Source organism: Ascidiella aspersa, chromosome 8 (genome assembly GCF_963924565.1).
Source record: "Ascidiella aspersa chromosome 8, kaAscAspe10.2, whole genome shotgun sequence".
NCBI classification, from domain to species: Eukaryota; Metazoa; Chordata; class Ascidiacea; order Phlebobranchia; family Ascidiidae; genus Ascidiella; species Ascidiella aspersa.
The window spans coordinates 7698741-7718071 of NC_139454.1; the positions used below are offsets into that span (position 1 = coordinate 7698741).

Genomic DNA, 19331 nt, shown 5'->3' on the forward strand with positions numbered 1-19331 from the left:
AAAGAACGGCTATTTCACAAAAAACAGTTGTGAACCTTATAAGAGTGTCGTTAAGTTTAATTTTTTTTCAATACCAACTTCCTGTTTGTTTCTAAATGCGCCATTCGTTACGTGTTTATCAACGTTCGAGGGTTTCTTTATGATGCCAAAAAGGATAAGTTATTTCAATTTTTATGGTAGGGTACCTTATTGCTAAACCAATATTGTTTTGTCAAAATTGCACTTTGTTGCTTACTCAATGCCGAAGCTATGATAACAGGGCTATGTAATTAGTCTATTTATTGTGGTATAAAATCCATTGTACGCTATTCCCATTTTTTTAAACCGTGACGGTACTTTTACTTTCAGAATGCTCTCATCGCTTTTCCTGTTTTAAATAAAATATGGTCCCTCTTTATGGGCTATTGTCTTGTGTCCAAAGTCTGTGCATTCAGCGGTCTTTTAGGTTATTGTTTGAACCCTTATTCAAAGGCCATTCTGTTGTTGAACGTTTTATCAAAAGTTTTATCAAAAGGTAAAGGGAAGTTTATAGTGTTTCGATTTCATTGTGTCATAAAAATTTTACATTGCTTCAAATTTCACGGAGGGTATAGAATAGCTTCGTGGCCAATTTTAAGAAAATGAAGCAACTCGATTTACGTTTGGATTTGTATTGCAAAATTACAACTGCGTCAAATGCTTGTTTAAATGGTGTTTTTTTATTTAAGTAGTTGGCTCATTTTTAACCTGTATTAGGTTAATCAGGGTGACTTTTGCCTGTGAATAAAGTCCCTTCAGTTGCTCTAAGTTTACAATAACGCTACACCACTTATTTCTAGCAGACCACTGCAATTCCACGTAGATTAAATATTAGAAACGAACCGAATAACGTCAACACGTTCGAGTCAACACGTTTCTCCTGCATTTTTAAGAAATCGCTGTCGTTTTAGTCACTGAAAGGCGGTTGGTCATCTCAGTCGGTTGTCCAGAAATGCTACAGGAGCAAGTTTTAAAATAACTTTTCTTTGAAAGGGTCGCTTTACCCGGAAATCCGAAAGGGTATTTTGATAATTTGGTCGGATGCAGAAAACTCGAAATCGTTTGTAGAAATTTAAATTTGATTTGTGTAGCTTTGAGATAATATAAACCTGTGTTTTTGCAACAAGGTAGAAAGAACTGTTCATATCGCACATTATGTTAAGATTAGAACGGCGGACACCAAATTGGGTCTTTGTTCTTATTCTATAGAGGTGTGAGTCTACTTTATGATGACATTGCTGCATATTTTGCTGATATTGGATGATGAGGCACAAGCTAAGGCAGCAGTAATGGCGATAATGATAAGGCATTGGAACTGATCGAATTTGAATAACGGCTTCCGATGCCGGTGGCAAAAAAGAATCGCTGATAAACTCGTTGCAGCCATTCACGATTTTGCATCGAACCAGGGTTATTGAGTTACTTACAAAGTTAGAAAGTTTAAAGAGCGCTTGTTGGTCAGCGTCGTGCTTAATCCTTATCAGAAAAGTAAAAGAAAGTTGTGCCGAACTGGCTTTTCTTTCTGTTTTTTTGTTGATTTAACGACAATCCTGCGATTGAAGCAATGTTGTTTGAGTTTTAAGAAACAAAAGTTGACTATAATACAAAATACAATTTGTCTTTAAATAGTGCCCCCTGATTCATTTATTTAGAATTGGACAAATACGGCTATTTACAAAGATTCATATTACAAAAGTGTGCGTAAGTAAGAATAAGATATGACGAAAAAGGTTGTAAACAGCATTAAATAATATGAGAGATTAGGAGTAATTTAGATCGCAATTCATGAACAGTATGCAACGCAACAATCCACTACATTCAGGCCAACTAAGACCTCAACATTGCTCAAGCGACTACTTGGTCACCCAAAGTTGTGCGACGACGATTTCCCCGGCACTTTGATAAGCTTTATCAGCAAAAACGCCCCTAACCCCTACAGTCGGCAGCACGCAGCCCACAAAATGGGGCGCGCGGCCAGGTTTCGTCACATCCGCCTATACTGCAACTTGCGTGCAACACAACGTCGCTTCCGGTGGCCGTGCTGCCAAGCTGATTACCCGAGGTTGAAAGCAAGTGACACACACGAGCTGCTGGGCTCTCGTCCTTGGCGACTTTGCGCGACGTAATTCGGTCGTCGGAAAACTTGTCACCTTGTGCCAAGCGAGGTCGCTTAGTTTTCCGTGTCTTCGATCAGAGGCTTGAGTGTTGTTTGTGCCAACTTGGACGAGTACATTGATTTCAGCCTTTTAAGATAAGTTCAGAATTGAAATAAAACCGTCTCACTTTTCGCACATCAGATTAGAATGAAAATTAGAGCATTTTAGTATTTTTCTAAACTAAATAAGATTACAGAAATGTGGAATAATCGAAAATAGACTACAATTTGAGCCAGAATGAAATTTACGGATTTTACATTTAATTTAACTTGAAATCGCAATATATTCGCATCAGAATGTGGATGAAATATTCATATGAGAAAAAAACTTGATTTAAATGAAAACGAGAATTTAACTCGAATTAGATTACAATTAGAATTAAAACACACGATACATTCGCAAAATTGGTTAAGAAATAAAGTTAGTCGCATTTACTCCTAATTCAAATAATTATACTATACTAGAATGGAATATGGTCGTATGCAGCTGACGCGAGAAAGTGACTTTCTGTGCTCCATTCGGGTGTCATAAAATGGTGAGAGTATAGGCAGCATATTGCGGGTTCAAATGACTTCCGCCTGACCTGTAAACGCAGTGAGATCTTTCTATTTTAGGAAGTCTCTCTACAGCGCAAAAACACCGTATGCGAAATTAGGCGTACAGCGGGTTGAAGATAATTAATTAGCGTGCATTTTTAGACAGCTTTGTGTATATCAAGCTTCGAAAAGCAGGACTCCTGTTTAAAGAGTTGAGTCGGCGAAGCTGCTGTGTTTATCAAAAGTAAAACGACGCCAAACTGCATAACAAGGGCGTTTTATTGAATTCAAGTGCTTTGGCAAAACACTCGACTGTAAATAACGCTTAATGAATATGAGCTGTTTTCTGGGAACGGCTCTGGAAATGCTGTTAATTGCTTCACGCTATGAAAACAATAACCGACGTAAAGCGAATTTTTAGTTTTATAGATTCATCTAGCTTGAAGCAAAGCTTTTTTTGTTTCTCAGTTACCGCGTATATGTTTTATATTGGCATGCTGCATTCACGCTACATACGTTCATATAAATGTATTTCTTACGTACATTGGATGCGCCAATATTGCTATGTTTATATTTCTTAACGGTTTTTAATCGTGATTCAGTGCGATGTTAGACGCACCCACACTAAAAATGGTTGCCGTTTTAATTGCAATTTCGCCTTCGAACGAACCGTATGTTTTATATTTTTAGATTTTCAGGGAAGGCGAAAAGTGCAAAAATCTCTGAACGCATAGGTGTCTACATTACTGGACTTAAACTGATAAACGACTGACTCTTAAGACATTGAAAGAACACTCCTTACCGATCTGAAATTCTTCGGGGTATAGAAAGGGCAGAGAATTAACAGGACCTATTAGATTTCCAGGAAAAGCGAAAAGTGCCGCTGACAACTGAACGCCGTACAAGTCTCAACCTTACTGGACTTAAACGTTGAAACGACTGGTTCTAAAAAAAAAAGAAAAATCCGTAACACTCTCTATTGTCTCTGGGTGTTGGGCTGAGAAAAACAAGAACTGTAAACAACGAGAGATAAATGAAGCTACCAGCAGCCTTATCAAGGTCCTTGACCTTGCTTCTGTTTTTCATCTGCGCTCACCCAAGTCCATCGGGGGCAAGTGACCTTTGCGGGGACCCGGGGCCTTTCCCACTCCCAAACCTGATTCGGCTCGCAAAGCACCAGACCCAGTACGTCATCGGCAAAGGGAATACCCAAACGACCTCGTGGATCGTAGAAACTGCAACAGGCGGCGGAAACGTCAGTGTTGAGATTGCCTTGGATGAGACCGACCTGAGGGGCATTCCCTGTTCCGACACTCCTCCGTACTACGACAGGTGCTTGTCGGTTTTATTTCTTATTTTTCAATATTTTTTTTACTTTTTTTAATTTGCGAAAAATTGGTTTTAGGGCGCCTGTAGACTAGAAAAGTAGTTTTGAAGTGATTCTTAGCCTTTTTAGCGGCGTTATATATCCCAGAAGCATTTTTTTAACAATACATTCTAAAAACTGTTTAAGTTATAACCAGCAATCGTTTAATGGATAAATAACACGGCAATAAATAGATAAACATGAAATAATAATCTGCATTTAAACAAATTAAAATTTTGAACATTCGATAGGCTGATATAGCGATATTGCTCTTTGCTATTCAGCGTTCACAGACTCATAACGTTCTTAACCGTCCTAAAAATGTCAAATAACTCTTCATGGGGGTTGTTAACCCCTGTAGTACTGCTTAGTACCATCAAATATGCTTCATTCATGTTTCTGATCCCTTTTTATAGTAAATAAAATGTTCTTGTTAACGAATAATAAGAGAGGCCCGTCATAGCTTTTGTGCTTCACGTTTGCGAGTCTTATTTAGTCCCTGGCTTTCGGGATGACCAGCACAATTTTTATTACTTACTTTCTTAGAAGATATATACAGCCACCATCCAACTATCATTAAGACTACTTTTAGTGTTTTTCTAACTTCTAACTTGATCATTTTTTTGTCGCAGGAGCTCAATGGTGATCATTCTGTTGTCCGACGGCTCTAAGATCCGCCACTGTCCAGGACGACCCGACCCAAGAAGTTACGTGTCCGGCAGCCGCATAGAAATCGCACATTGCCGACCGACCAGGGGTAGTCAGTTTAAGCTCAAAGTAACTGCCAGTAAGTAACAACGAAATATCAAATTGCTACGATTGGGGCTTATTATAGAACAATTTTGCGTTTGTAGAATTCACACTATTGGGAATTTTTTTATCACGAGAGCCTTTGTAAAATCCAAACAAAACCACTAAGGTTTTAAAAAAGATGTAAAACAACTTTATTCGATAAAAGCAGAACACTATAGTTGCGTAAACTTAAACTTATTCGAATTAAGATTGTAAGCAGAACTGATAATGCAATTTTTGCGCAATTTAAGTAATCTGTTTTTATTAAATAAAGTTGTTTTACATTTTTTTTAAAACTTTGTGCTTTTGCTTGTGTCTTGCGATATGGATAACAAATCTAGTGTTGGAACAGGCTTAGATCCCAATATAAACAATAAAAATAATGATAATAATAATACTTATATTTTATCAGCTTTCTGTAAACAATGGAAATTTTAGGCAATTAGACGTTAAATATTAGCCTACCCCACCTAATTTACCCTCAAAACACCATTATTGGGATATTTTAGCAGCTTTACATTGGCGCATAAGTATCCCAACTTTTATATTTATTCGTATTTCTGTTGTTTCCTCAGTTTAACTAATCTATATTCTATATAGTGGTCGGCTTTGCCGTTGCATTCATTTTAATTTAAAATTGATAATGGTCAAGTACTTTGTATTGTTAAGTAAATATTTTGCACATTTTCTTAGCCCGTATTTTTTAAACTATGTACAGTTACTTTTTTACTATTTAAACTATAAGCGTTTAAACATATGCATTCTTGAACAAAGGCTTTTGTATACCTCTTGGTCTATATTGGCCCATCGCAGTAGGTTTTATAGAAATCTATACGGAATAGAAAATCTATTTTTATGCATGTAAATAAAAACGGAAGCATTTTGCCATCTTCTAAGAGTTCGGTATAGCGCTGGTTCCGTTTTCAAGCTAAATGCAAAGCAAGAGTTTCTCGTTAGGTGCTATTGTAGCGTCAAAAGTAGAATACTTATCTCACATAAACACAGGTCGCGTAGAAAAAATACATTTAAATGGATTAGGTTAGCAAGACTTTAATTTAAATAGCGATATGGCATTCGCACGAAGGAAAAATAAATATGCGTACCGGTGGTAAAATTTTTCAGCAACTGTACGTGATAGGGATTAAAAAATAGACTTTTGATACATGGTCTTGCAAAAAAATACTTCATTGTAACGCCTTCCGGACAGTTACTTTTACCACTTCTCGTAACACATTGTAAAAAGGGTTTTAGTGCTCACACGGCTTCCAAAAATCAATGCTTGTTTGTCGCATTAGGGTGCAGGTAGCCCCCGAATGGGTTACAAATGCCATTTCACAGGGTTATATTCAAGTATTTTTACATACTTTACTGCTATAGTGCAATCTGTTGCAGCCGGCTTAAGTTTGGTGATGTTATGAAATCTAAGATGTAATTAATCAAAACTCGCTCTATATGCGCATGGGTTTGTAGAATATAGGTCGTTTTAACGTGCCAGACTAGTAAAGCAATAATATTACACTTTCGTTCATTTTACCTGAAATCTATTTAAGACTTGAACGGCACTAGCGTTCCACCTATAAAGCATTTGCTTACCACAAGTTACTGGCCCAAAAGTAATGAAAGTGCACTGTCCTAAATTAAAAAAATTTCGATGCAAACAATAGTGAAAACGTTGTGGTTCTTTGTAACCGTCTATTGTGCCAGTACAACCAGGGTTACGTTTTGTTAACGGTAAAACACAATAAAACCGGGCTGGATCCAGGGGCACGTAGCCATGATCCCCTAATCGAGTTATTTCAAGCCGATTTGAATTATAAATTCATTAGACTTTAATGACCCAACACAAGTTATTGAGGTTTCCAGTGTTTTAAACAAGTCATTTTGAAATGACTTAAGTCCCAGTCAAGTCTGATGAAAAATAACTTAAGTCCAAGTTAAGTCTTTCGCAAAAATAATAACAAGTCAAGTCCCAGTCCAAGTCATCGGTTGCCCAAGACAAGTCCCAGTCAAGTTATTATGAGAGCAAGTCAATTTCAAGTCATGTCATTGACACTGTTAAACTATTAAAATTCGTCCGATTATGAGAAACAATTTGACTAAAAAACAACTGAAGTCAAGTCAAGTCATTTTGGTCAAAATACTTAAGTCAAGTAATTTTCAAAAAGTGACTTAAATGCACTTAAGTTAAGTCAAGGAATTGAGTCATTACAACACTGGATTTACTGTAGAGGGCATGATTTATTACCGACTAAGAGCTTTTGTGTATACCGTATGTTTTATGATGTTTCTGCTTATGTGACAGTATTATTGCCTATGCCAAGCAACGCTAACTCACACCAAAGTGTTAAATGCTGAATGGCTTTTTCCGCCATATCACTGCGGTCAGCATTGGGATTGTAGGTAGCTACTTAAGGCCGCTATATCCGCTTGAAAACTAACTCTTCTTAACTGTCGACTTGTGCTGTTTACAGCGTTGATTGTTTGGCCGCTCTAAAGAAACTGGCTGTTCGTTTATTAACTAATCCAATTTTAATCACCAGAACGTCTTGAGGCCGCTCGCGAGTTAGATACGCACCCTAAAGTTGGAGTCAGAACGAAAGTGTCAATTAGAACACTCTTCGGCTGAATCAACTATTATAAGCCTCAACAACTAAACCCGTGCCCCACATTACCGTACACCTTTTTTAATTCCAGGCGTAGCAGGCACCAGGCGAGCGACACAGGTGATCACGACTGTGACTATGAAGAAGACAGCATTGCCTCAATGGCTTGCACTCGAGACGCCGGGCAAGGGACTGGTCGCCGAGCTTTCCAGCATTCTCGTTCGAAGAGGCGGCAGCGGGCGTTGTAAGACTGGCTACATTCGAATTCTCGGTAAGAAATAGTACTTGTCTCCAAGAGTAGCAAGGCTGCTCTGGTGCAGTGTTTAAAGTTGTATACCTCTGGAGAAACGTCTAGGAAATCGTTTGTTCCTTATTGTTATAGCCACGCCATGAAACCTGCTTAAAGTTTGTGCAGGAAACATACGAAAAAGCCAACTTTTCCTTTTTGTACTGGATAAACATAATGTTTTATACGTTAGTACTTTTGAGAATTTGGATGGTGTTGTGTATAGTTTTATTTTTGGTACAAACTACCCTAACTATTCGATAGTTGTAAAACAGAATCGGCATACTTTTTATCTTAATCTAAACGAAATACGATCGAAATTATAACTGTGGTCTTTAATGGTATTTACGAAAACTTTAAAGACAATGTATGGCATTGTAAAACCTAGTACAGCTCATCTGTTGAACTATATTAATTTTATTTATAGAACGCACTATTCATTTTTATGGTACAGCGCAATTTTGCATTGTCAGTTAAAAATAAGCCAGAATCGATGTCTATTGTTTACAGTACGAGGGTGATTCATTCACCCATTAAAAGAGTAACAGTTGTCGCATAAAAGGTCTTCTACGGTTGTGCTACAACAGTAATCACCCTTTTGCAACATACACGTCAATAATGCAGGGTTATTTGGGGATTGCAATTGAAACTGTATGTTGAAAATACATTAACCGGCTGAAATTGGCACCTTATTGAAACAAAAACCGCTATCGCCATTGTAGTCCTGTCTGTATAGCTTTTTAAATGCCCAGACAAACCGGAAATGGCTTGGCCTGTGAGCAATACTGACCGGAACCTGCACTGTTACGTCACAGCAGGTCTAATGCAATAAAAATTGCACATTAATCACGCGCCGTGCAACACAAGGCCTTACAACACAGCATGACCGATCAGGAATACCTACCTTACCTATAACGTCCGATGACTGTGACGTCATAAAAACCGATTTAAAAAATTACAACCAGCTGCTTGTTTTGATTTCTGCTGGTCGCAGGCGCGACTCATGTTGTGCAGGCTGGCAGTGACGTAGCGCTTCTTGCTAATATGATGTCACAGGCGTGCTGTCATCTTTTTTTCGACAGGCAGCGCAACACGGCGCCGCACAAACACGCAATTGTTTCGGGGCTGAGATAAACACAAGCCGGTGCCCACGCGCTTTGTAATTCACAACAGCGTTACGACAAATCTCTTATGCAGAGCAGCTCTGATTCTGTATTCAAATTGTTCATCTTAAAAAGCATAGAAGCAGCTTTTTGTATAAACTCACTTTGAAACTTTCTACTCAAAAACGCATTAATTGAATTTTGTGTCGAAACTTGTTGACTTAAATATTATTATTAAACAACGGACACATTATTTAAACAATTATTTACCTAAATAAATTTCGCATTGCACAAAAGGCTGCATCTCGCCTGCCGGTTGCAGTTTGGTAACGCTGCCCGAGTTCGGTCGTTATAAAGTTTTGAAACAAATTTCGCAAAAGACCAAATTGCGAAAACAAAACAACTAGTTATAATTTCCAAATTAAAAACATAACATAATAAGGCTTAATTCTACAGCCGGCTAAAAACTTAAAAGCGGAACTATAAATAGAATCTGGTTTAAGGAATGGACAAAATGTGACCATATTTTTGTCGTTTTTCAGACGCCTTGGGAGAAAATGTGCTGCCCGAATTTCCGATTATCTGCAACAAGACCGGAATGACAATACCCAGCACATTGCGTGTTGTTACTGCACGCCCATTGGTCAACATCACATTCAAGGGTGCCTACTTCAAGCTCTTGTTCTACTCCTCGCCGCTCTCGGAGATTTCAAAGTATCTTTTGACGACAGGTAATGTACAACCGCCAATGATCATGTGGAGTATAGGGAAAGATAATGTAAGTAATGTAAGGGGGCTGGTTCTTTTGCTTCGAGGTCAGTGTTTCATCGAATTTACGCAACTGTGCAATCAGGCAGCCACAACTGACATTTTGCGCAATAAAATTTGCTCTTTGCGCAGTTACATCGTTCCCGAGTTTAAAGTTAAAGGTCTTATATATTTAGATCAACAATTTTGAGCGTTTCGAATAGGTTATTTTAACGTAATACATGTCTCTGCGATGTAAACTACTCTTCCCAATAAGTTCGTACCCAAAGCTGTGTTTTGTTATCTGACGTGAAAAATCCAATGTCTGCACCGAAAAAAAAAACCTTTGAGGGAAAAATACGGTTTAGAATCGACTGACTAAACACAGCAATCTTTTAGGATGGTTAGTCCTTAATAATAATTTGTGACATCATCTATAAAATTAACCAATGTACTTGAGTGCTAAATTTTTGTTTGCGTTTAGTGTCCCTTTACTGGTTTCTCATAGGTATTTTTTCGTATATGTTATGCAAAATTGAAATCGTGTACTTCCTTTGACTACGATTTCTTTAAAATGTCAAAAAATTGATTTATTTTAAACTGATAAAATACTCTCCGACATGTATTAATTTGCGAAGAAAGTTATTAACTTAGAGAAAATATATTTGGCACAATTAATACACGTGGGCAAAGGCGAACACAAAATATTTACGCTCTTTATCTGAGAGTTAGAAACTCCATCAAACGCTAGTTTTATTTATGATGCTATAGTTAGCAAATGCCTTGCAACTTTTAGCTACCCCGGAAACAATTGGTCCGCGCAAGATGGCTCACGTTAACGCCACGACGATTCAAAGTGTGCAGAACAATGACAGCGCCGCTGGTGGCGACGAAGGAATTGACAAAGATCCGCAAGGTGGCGGAAGTTCATCGGGAACATACGAGGCGATCGGGTTGGGTTGCGCCGGTGTGTTCGTCATTCTCGTGTTCGCGGTCGCCTGCGTCGTGTTGAAAAAGCGAAGAAAGAGATCAGCGCATCATCGGAGCATGTCCACGAAGGTTCGTCACGAAAGTAACCAGTTAAAAACAAAACAATATGTACATAACCAAAGATTTACTGGTTGATTTGCGCACGAAAAGTACATGGGGCCGGAAAACGTTAGTTAGGTGGAAAACATTAGTCGGAAAACCTATACCACGTTATTTTTAATGTAATTATCCAACCACCCGTTTCTTCATTTTCCCACCAGATTTAAAGAGAAGGCCCCTCACCGTATCTAACCATTAGGTGCTGGTTTCCTCGCATCTCTAAATTTTGCTAATTTTGAAAGTTCCATTTAATTAAAATTATAGTCCTATAGGTAGGTGGCCATACACGTCGCGAAATATTCCGTATCAACTTGTAATGAGTAGCATTACTCGTATGTTACTCGCTAAACCTGAAAAAATTCCTTGTTATATATTGTATTTTTCTTATTTTTCAGTTGAGCTATGTTCATATTTAAACGAGTTTATCAATTTTAATATTTTGGCGTTTTCCTTGTATGACCAAGACTTGACTTGAAGTTGACTTTCTCTAACAGTGACTTTGGCTGCGACTTGACTTGTTATTAATTCACAAAGACTTGACTTGGACTCAGCTTATGCTAAAAATGCCTTGGCTGCTACTAAAATCATTTCAAAATTATTTGCTTACAACACTGCCGAAGAGACATTTCGCTCCAACAGCCTTCTTTGCCCTTAACTGACTAAAACATCGTTTTTCTCCAACAGCAGTCCCGATCGACTGACGTCACAGAGTACGTGGACAGGCGTAAACTGGGCGAGGAGGAGGGAGTCCGATCCATCAACAACCTCATGTACGACAAAGTCCAGCAAAACGGAGATCCACGCAAACAGTCCCTTGCCAGCCAAACTTCACGAGGCCCGCTACTCGTGCCAAACGACAGGCCGCAGTACGCGTCTGAGGTAAAGTCGGTGAACTTTGTATTACACCAGTCAGTGTTTCGACAGCATCTCTTACGCAGGACAATACTGATTCTGCATTCAATTTGACGACTTCAATAAAACACCTAGAAGTAACAGCTTAGTGTATAAACGCACTTTAAAACTTTCTGCCTAGATGCGCGTTAAGTCAGTGTTTCTTAAACTTTTATGTCTAGCGGCACCCCTTTAGAAACAACAAATAGATTGCCGCAGCCCTACAAGATTTTTCCGTAGGTAATTCACTAGAATGTCACAATACACGGAACTGAAACAATGAACATCAACTCTACACAACGTGAGGGAATTATAATTGGAATTGTTGCACTATAATCTTACAAAACGATTCTTAAAGATTCTCAAATATCTCTCGGCACCCTGGAGCATTAGAAATGCGGCAACCCGGTTGAGAACCACTGCGTCAGTGGCTTGCCATTTAGGTCGTGCTCAATGTATGACTGTTAAGGTTGAAGCTTAATCTGAGAAATTCCATACTGCAACAAGTTTGTTTCAGTTCAGCGGTTTCCGACCGGGATGCCACGGGTGCCATTTCTACTGCCCAACGTGCCGGGCAAGCATTCTACTTTTTTTCTTTATTTGTAAGCCTCTTAACACTGTTTGTATACGATAAGAGTGCATTAAATCAAATCATATTTTGCTATACATTGTGTAGCGTTTGCCACAGTACAGGCCGCAGTACGCATAAGGTAATTACGCCAGAGGCCCTTATTTCGGTCGTGTCCTTGTAGCTGAGCCCTGTTTCCCAGTGTTGTAATGAGGTAAGTCAGTGACTTGATTTAAGTGCACTTTAGTCACTGTTTTCAAAAGTCACTATTTTCTTGACTTGGCTTTAATCTTTTGAGCACAATGACTTGGCTTTTTGAGCTAAAGTGTTTTCACAAAGCATTTTTTTTTCTAAAATTGGGTATTTATCCTAATTTTTTCCCGCAAGACAATTAACTTGACTTGGGTCAAATGACTTGGACTGGGACTTGGCTTGTTATTTATTTAAAAAAAGCTTTACTTGGACTTCAGTTATTTTACGAATGAATTGACTGGGACTTAAGTCAGTTAAAAATGACATGTTTACAACACAGCTATTCCTCCTGAGAAAAATATATTTCTCCGTGAACGTTTGTTCTACTAAACTGACATCTTTTTTTCACAGCTGAGGTGTGGACAGTCATGGGAAATTTTCTTGTTAATTAGTCAATTAGTATATGAGTTTACCAACTACTTGCATATTTATAACACATAGTAGCTCCCTCGTGTTTGTCTTATGTTTGTACACTGTCAAGGGGCATTAAAATTCGCAAATTGTGGTGCTGCTGCTTACGTTTGTTTATGCAGTTTAAATTATGTCCTACCTTTTTTACTGTTTCTTGGAAGGATTATTAACATAAAAGCGTTACCAAGAATCGGACAAAACGAGGTGTTTAGGTTTAGTGGTGAAGCAAACTATAAGTTCGTTTGCCAAAGACAAATGTCTCGATGGTTAATCGCTGATCCAGAAGGGTAAAAACATAGATTTGGAGTTGTGTAAAAATGTTCAGTGCAACTATTGCGGACAAACAAAGCTAAAACACAACCAAAGCAAGATCCAAAAGCAGCAATGCATAACCTCTTACAGGCCGAAAAGCGCCAGCAGCGTCTCAGTCAACTCCAGGATGTCTACTTGGACTACGACGGTCGCCCCAAGGCCAAAAGCGCCCCGCCGAAGCCCCTGCTCATGCCACCCCCGGCTACGGGGGGCGACAGGCCCCAGCTTCCGACCCCCGCGCCACCCGCGACGCCCCATTATTACGCGACAATCAAGGACGGGACGGTTGGAGAGGAACCGATAACGGCAGCTTATGCTTGCGTGAATAAGAACAAATCAGGTGAGTTGGAATTACTAGCTGTTGAGCGTACAACACACTGCTTATAAGTGTACTTAAAATTACCTTGTTTGAAGCAAAGGCAGGTCATGACCGCGTGCCTCACATATTTTATTTTTGCCAATTTGAACTATACATAAGTGCAAAAAGATTTTGCGCTACGCGCGAATCTCGATTATCTTTTAAATGTGACTTTTGCAGACGCTTTTGGATAAGAGCGTTTTAGCCCGAAGGCGGCGTGCCTCACATATTTTATTTTTGCAAAAAGATTTTGTGCTACGCGCGAATCTCGATTATCTTTTAAATGTGACTTTTGCAGACGCTTTTGGATAAGAGCGTTTTAGCCCGAAGGCGGCGTGCCTCACATATTTTATTTTTGCAAAAAGATTTTGTGCTACGCGCGAATCTCGATTACCTTTTAAATGTGACTTTTGCAGACGCTTTTGGATAAGAGCGTTTTAGCCCGAAGGCGGCGTGCCTCACATATTTTATTTTTGCAAAAAGATTTTGTGCTACGCGCGAATCTCGATTATCTTTTAAATGTGACTTTTGCAGACGCTTTTGGATAAGAGCGTTTTAGCCCGAAGGCGGCGTGCCTCACATATTTTATTTTTGCAAAAAGATTTTGTGCTACGCGCGAATCTCGATTACCTTTTAAATGTGACTTTTGCAGACGCTTTTGGATAAGAGCGTTTTAGCCCGAAGGCGGCGTGCCTCACATATTTTATTTTTGCAAAAAGATTTTGTGCTACGCGCGAATCTCGATTATCTTTTAAATGTGACTTTTGCAGACGCTTTTGGATAAGAGCGTTTTAGCCCGAAGGCGGCGTGCCTCACATATTTTATTTTTGCAAAAAGATTTTGTGCTACGCGCGAATCTCGATTATCTTTTAAATGTGACTTTTGCAGACGCTTTTGGATAAGAGCGTTTTAGCCCGAAGGCGGCGTGCCTCACATATTTTATTTTTGCAAAAAGATTTTGTGCTACGCGCGAATCTCGATTACCTTTTAAATGTGACTTTTGCAGACGCTTTTGGATAAGAGCGTTTTAGCCCGAAGGCGGCGTGCCTCACATATTTTATTTTTGCAAAAAGATTTTGTGCTACGCGCGAATCTCGATTACCTTTTAAATGTGACTTTTGCAGACGCTTTTGGATAAGAGCGTTTTAGCCCAAAGGCGGCGTGCTTCTCATCGCAACGCGGAAGATAACATATTTGTAATGTAGCTTTTGTATTGAAACTAACACCTCTACAAACCTAAAACTAACAAAATAACTAATGTGTGGTTTTTTAAGGTTACTACTTTACAACACCACATTTAAATGTAACTTTGTGACGTCACATCTCTTACATTACCTTTAGGAAAGCATAATATTTTCAGAGATCATAACGTGACGTCATCTCGGAAAAAATTATGTTTCCTTAAAACAATCTCGATCTAAAGTTAGTCGATTTTTTTACTTAGTCGAATTCTACTTTTATTTGCAAAGTGCTTAGCCAATTAAACTAGTGTTTTGAAGAAAAGCCTCAAACTTTTTAAAAATTTTAGTTGCATTTGTACCTGATTTTAATTTCTTTATTGCAAGGTTCATCCCTTATGCTCCAAATTATTTGCGAACTCCGTCGTCAACCAGACGTTTTTTATATTTTGCTGACTACCTGACGAACACAATTTTTTTTATGGAAATACCAAAGACAGCAAGACCCTAGTTATATCTTTAATTCAAAACTGATTTAACGACAATTTCGCGTTTCTTTCTGCAGCGGCCAACAGCGTACAAAGCGAAGAAGAAGCAGAAAAACAAGAAGAAGACGAAGAAGAGTTCGACACAATCCCGGAAGTGGCGGAGTACACCACGACCAATCATCTTCCCTTGGGTCGAGCATCCGGAACTGCTCTTCCGACGCGACTCACAACCGACAAGCGCCTCCCGGTGGCGGAATACGGCTCCACCCAGCGGACGCAGACGAGCACCCCCTGCATTTCGCTTGCTCCCTCGGATCCACACTTGGATCGCCTGCAGGCTGGTGGTTCGAACCCCGGTTTGCCCCTGGTCGACAACGAAGGCTACTTGTCGCTGAACTCTACGGATGACTTTCCTCCTGCGCCGGAGCCGCGTTCCTCCAAGCAGCAATCGTACGTGGAGGCCAACTCCGTATCCCAGGATGACGTGCGAAAGCACTTTCTCCGGAAGAAGAAGGTCCCAGGGCGTCCCTACCTCGCAGATAATTCCGCCGCTTCATCAATGCCCGAACTGGTGCACAAAAAGAATCAGGTATGTTGTGGAAAATAGAACTCCATAAACTGTTTGTAGACCATGAGTTTTTTTATTAATTCCAAACACAAATGTGCGCAAATGCATGCAGGAACAAACAACAAGAAATGCTTTGTTCATTGCTGTTAAACTGAAGGCTTCCATCGAATATGAATTAATTAAACGGTCGCATAATGATGCAAGTACGAGCGAAATCGTTTAAAACTTCAAAACAATATTTGGTACAGTTTTTCATTGCGATTGGCAAGGGCAAAGCGTTTTATTCAGTTTAAATACTAAAGAAAATAATTTATTTGACAAATTATGCATTAAGATTTCAACAAGGCTTTCGTGGACTCCCAAAAACTATTCTACGTAACCCTAACAAAGTCTAAGGACTCGTGGCTTGGATAAATCTATTAACATATAATCCTTGTTTCACTACAAAGGCAAACGGCAAGGATCCAAGAGCTCTTCCAGCCAGGAATCGCTTGCGTCCTCCTCAGATGTCCTTCTCCGGTCAATCTCTGGCAGCCCAGAAGCGCTACAAGCAGCCGCGTCCATCTGCCCCTGACATCTTCATCCAGTGCGCCTACACCTCTGGAGAGGACGTTTCTCGCATCCGGGAGCACCTGGAGCAAGTCGCGGCCAAAGCGCGACTCGAGGAGCAGAAGAGCGTTCCTGCAGAGGAGCAAGAGGACTCGCACCTCTTGGAAGGCGGAAGCACCGAGAGCGGTTTCTACTACGACTCGCCGAGGCCCTCTATCGGCAGCTCGCAGGACAGTTTGTTGAGCGCTAGAGGGCCACCGAGCAACTTCTACGACGCACCGCGTCCGTCGCTGCCCAACATCTTCCCTGAAGACGTGCGCCGGCTCGTAGCGTCCTCCGAGAGCTTGCGCGAAGGCGGAGACTTATAGCTCGCTGGACAGTGTTCGATGTAGGGTAATAATGTCCTCCGTCATACTTTTAGGAAACCCTGAGTGCAGTACCCCTTTAACTTCAGGTTGAAGAGGCTGTTAAGGTAATCCTGACGTTCCTCGTTGAGGCGTTGCATTCTTATGGATTTAAAGGCGGACAGTGGATGATTTGAGGACCCCTGCGGGAAGCAACGATCTATTGTAGTGTCCTTGGTGTGGTTGACCGTCGTAAGTCGTAACCTAGGCCGTGGGGCCTCGTGACAAACTACAGGGCGCCGCCGGCGATTATGCGACGGACGAGTAATGATTAAAGACTAAAAGTTGACACCGGAGAAGTGTGTGTCGCGGGTAGATCCAGATTTTTTCTTGACTGGGGGGGGCGTGAATGTTTTTAGCAATGACGTCACAACGTTTCACCATAATGGGACGTCAAAATGTATTTACAAAACGCAGCTGAAAACTGATCTTATCACGTAATTCGCAAAAAAATTTGCATTTATTTTGTTTAAATTGGCTTAATTTTAAATTCAAATGATACGACTCGCATTATTTCGATCGAATTTACCAGAAATTGCACACGAAGAGTTTATTAGTCACATGGCACAACATGCCAAAGTATAAAGGGCGCCTTTGGGCTGAATATATAAACAGCCAAATAGCCTGGAAAAAGAAAATAAATTCGAGCTTTGAATTTTTGTTTGGGATTTAGTAAAAATAAGTAAAAAAGTTTAGCTTTTTTTAGGGAGTGGCCTGATGAGCTACGTTAAAACCTGCTTTTTACAACTTGTTCTTCCGTATGTAAAAAGAAATATTTTTCAAACACATATGCCAAACGGGCTACAGTGTCCACTGAAAAATCACCACTTTAGAAAAATCACTTCTTTACACGGGCTACAGTGTCCGTGAAAAATCAGTACTTTATGTATTGCCTTCTGTTCTCAAAAGTTGCTGCAATTTAGACACATTTCAGACGAAGCAGCATATTTTTCAGTATTTTTTGTCTGCGCATAAGTTTAGACTACTTTCAGGTAAATTTGCATCGCACATTTAGGCGCTAAAACACTACGTTAATACTCGCGCCTTGCAAATTTCTGTCACATTCGTCATTGTAAAAGCCACGGTTTATATTTATATGTATTGCTTTCCACAAACGCGCACCCTTTGAAATCCGACTGTTTACGTGCAATATATAAATCATAAATGTATGTCTCCAGCGTAATTTTCCAATTTTTGGTGAGGAAAGCGTTTTATTCATTTCCATGAAACACCTATCGTTTAGGAACAATTGTAACGCAATATCGTCGATTTTCTTTGCAATAAAACAATCTGTTTTGTTTGTAGTTAACTCTGTTAAAAGAGTTGAGTTATTAAAAGGAAAGCTTTCCCTTTAAAACAGTCATACATTACTTAAAGCAAGTTTTCCAAAACTCCGATTTTTCTTCAGAGCAAACCAATGTAGAGCAATAGTTATGTTGCAGTAACTCATTACCGATATCATTGCAAGGCAGGTTACCCGAAAACACTTTTGCTTGGCTGATACATCAGCTAAAATATAAACAGTTTAGGTTGAAACCATGAGTTAAACAGTAGTGGACAATTATTTAGAGTTTACTTAGGGGTTAGATTAATGTACTAATAAACATTTCAAATAAAATTCAAGGGCCCCTATATTAGATACCAAACCCACTGTATTATTTTTTGTACAAAAAATAAATTCACTGGAATTTCTGTTTAATTCCTGTGCAATTTATCGTGCAGAAATTCTGAAAAGTTAGGAAGCAGATATATATCATCATGTCGACAAAAAATGTTCCAAAATTTACAGTACAAACGTTAATACAAATCGAAACCGAAGGTTTGTGCGGACGCAGTTTTTTAAAATCCTACGTGATGCACTTCATTCTGTTTTAGAGAGTACCATATTTTTATCACATTAAAAACCATACCTTTTTACAACAGCAGTTTTTCTGTTTAGGTTCCAATGCCAGTAAACAAAATTTTTGGGTGAATTATATTTTATACTCCTCCCTAAATGCATAACGAAGTTGACTTTAGAACCTCATACATAAGCATAGCCTACAGCTTCCTAAAAACGCAATTGGGTTGTAAAAGAAAGTACATTGTGATTAAACCTAAAAGAGGAACGCCAGATACGACGTTTGGTAAATAAAATGTACAACATTAATGACCTATGCCGCAACCTTCGATATTTTAAAATTAAACTGTACATTTTTCGTCACAGCATGCGGCTGTTAACAGTTACCTGGTGTCCTACAGCAAAGCAAATCAACGCCTTTGCTTGGCCTTAAGCATTCTTAAATTGTTTGATTACTTGCTTCCCTCTAGGCCAGCGTTTCTCAACCGGTGCGCCATGGAAGGCTGCTAGGTGCGCCGCGAGAAAAAGGAAAACCATGTCGAAATAAGTCCAAAACTAATCGGAATAAGACTTTAATGGACAAAATAACGTTTTTAGTCTCAAAGGCTGGAAGTCCCTTTAAAGATATGCAACTATAAAACCCATATAATAAAAAATGCAGGCCATTTAAGACAAATATAAGTACACTTCAAAAATTTCGCGCTCGCTTCGCTCGTAAGGTGCGCCGCCACGTTTTCATACGTCTCTAGGTGCGCCCCCAAGTAAAAAAGGTTAAGAAACACTGCTCTAGGCACAACTGAGTGCTTTCCGCCCCAA

The 19331-nt window shown here is 39.4% G+C and overlaps 1 protein-coding gene across 1 annotated transcript; it reads left to right on the top strand.

Moving 5' to 3' along the window:
- The first annotated feature begins 3743 nt into the window (after window positions 1-3743).
- Window positions 3744-16639, top strand: LOC146135613 (uncharacterized). Its single transcript, XM_083396086.1, has 9 exons — window positions 3744-4042; window positions 4709-4863; window positions 7563-7742; window positions 9403-9591; window positions 10404-10666; window positions 11381-11575; window positions 13221-13470; window positions 15232-15743; window positions 16172-16639. The coding sequence occupies exons 1-9, from the start codon at window positions 3744-3746 to the stop codon at window positions 16637-16639; spliced, it is 2511 nt and encodes an 836-aa protein (XP_083252212.1).
- Window positions 16640-19331: the final 2692 nt, after the last annotated feature.

Bases quoted from the DNA above. Each gene is read 5' to 3' on its own strand.
- LOC146135613 (XM_083396086.1), top strand. From the start codon at position 3,744: ATGAAGCTACCAGCAGCCTTATCAAGGTCCTTGACCTTGCTTCTGTTT. The intron at 4,864-7,562 runs GTAAGTAACAAC...TTTTAATTCCAG, and splicing joins TAAGCTCAAAGTAACTGCCA to GCGTAGCAGGCACCAGGCGA. The intron at 7,743-9,402 runs GTAAGAAATAGT...GTCGTTTTTCAG, and splicing joins TGGCTACATTCGAATTCTCG to ACGCCTTGGGAGAAAATGTG.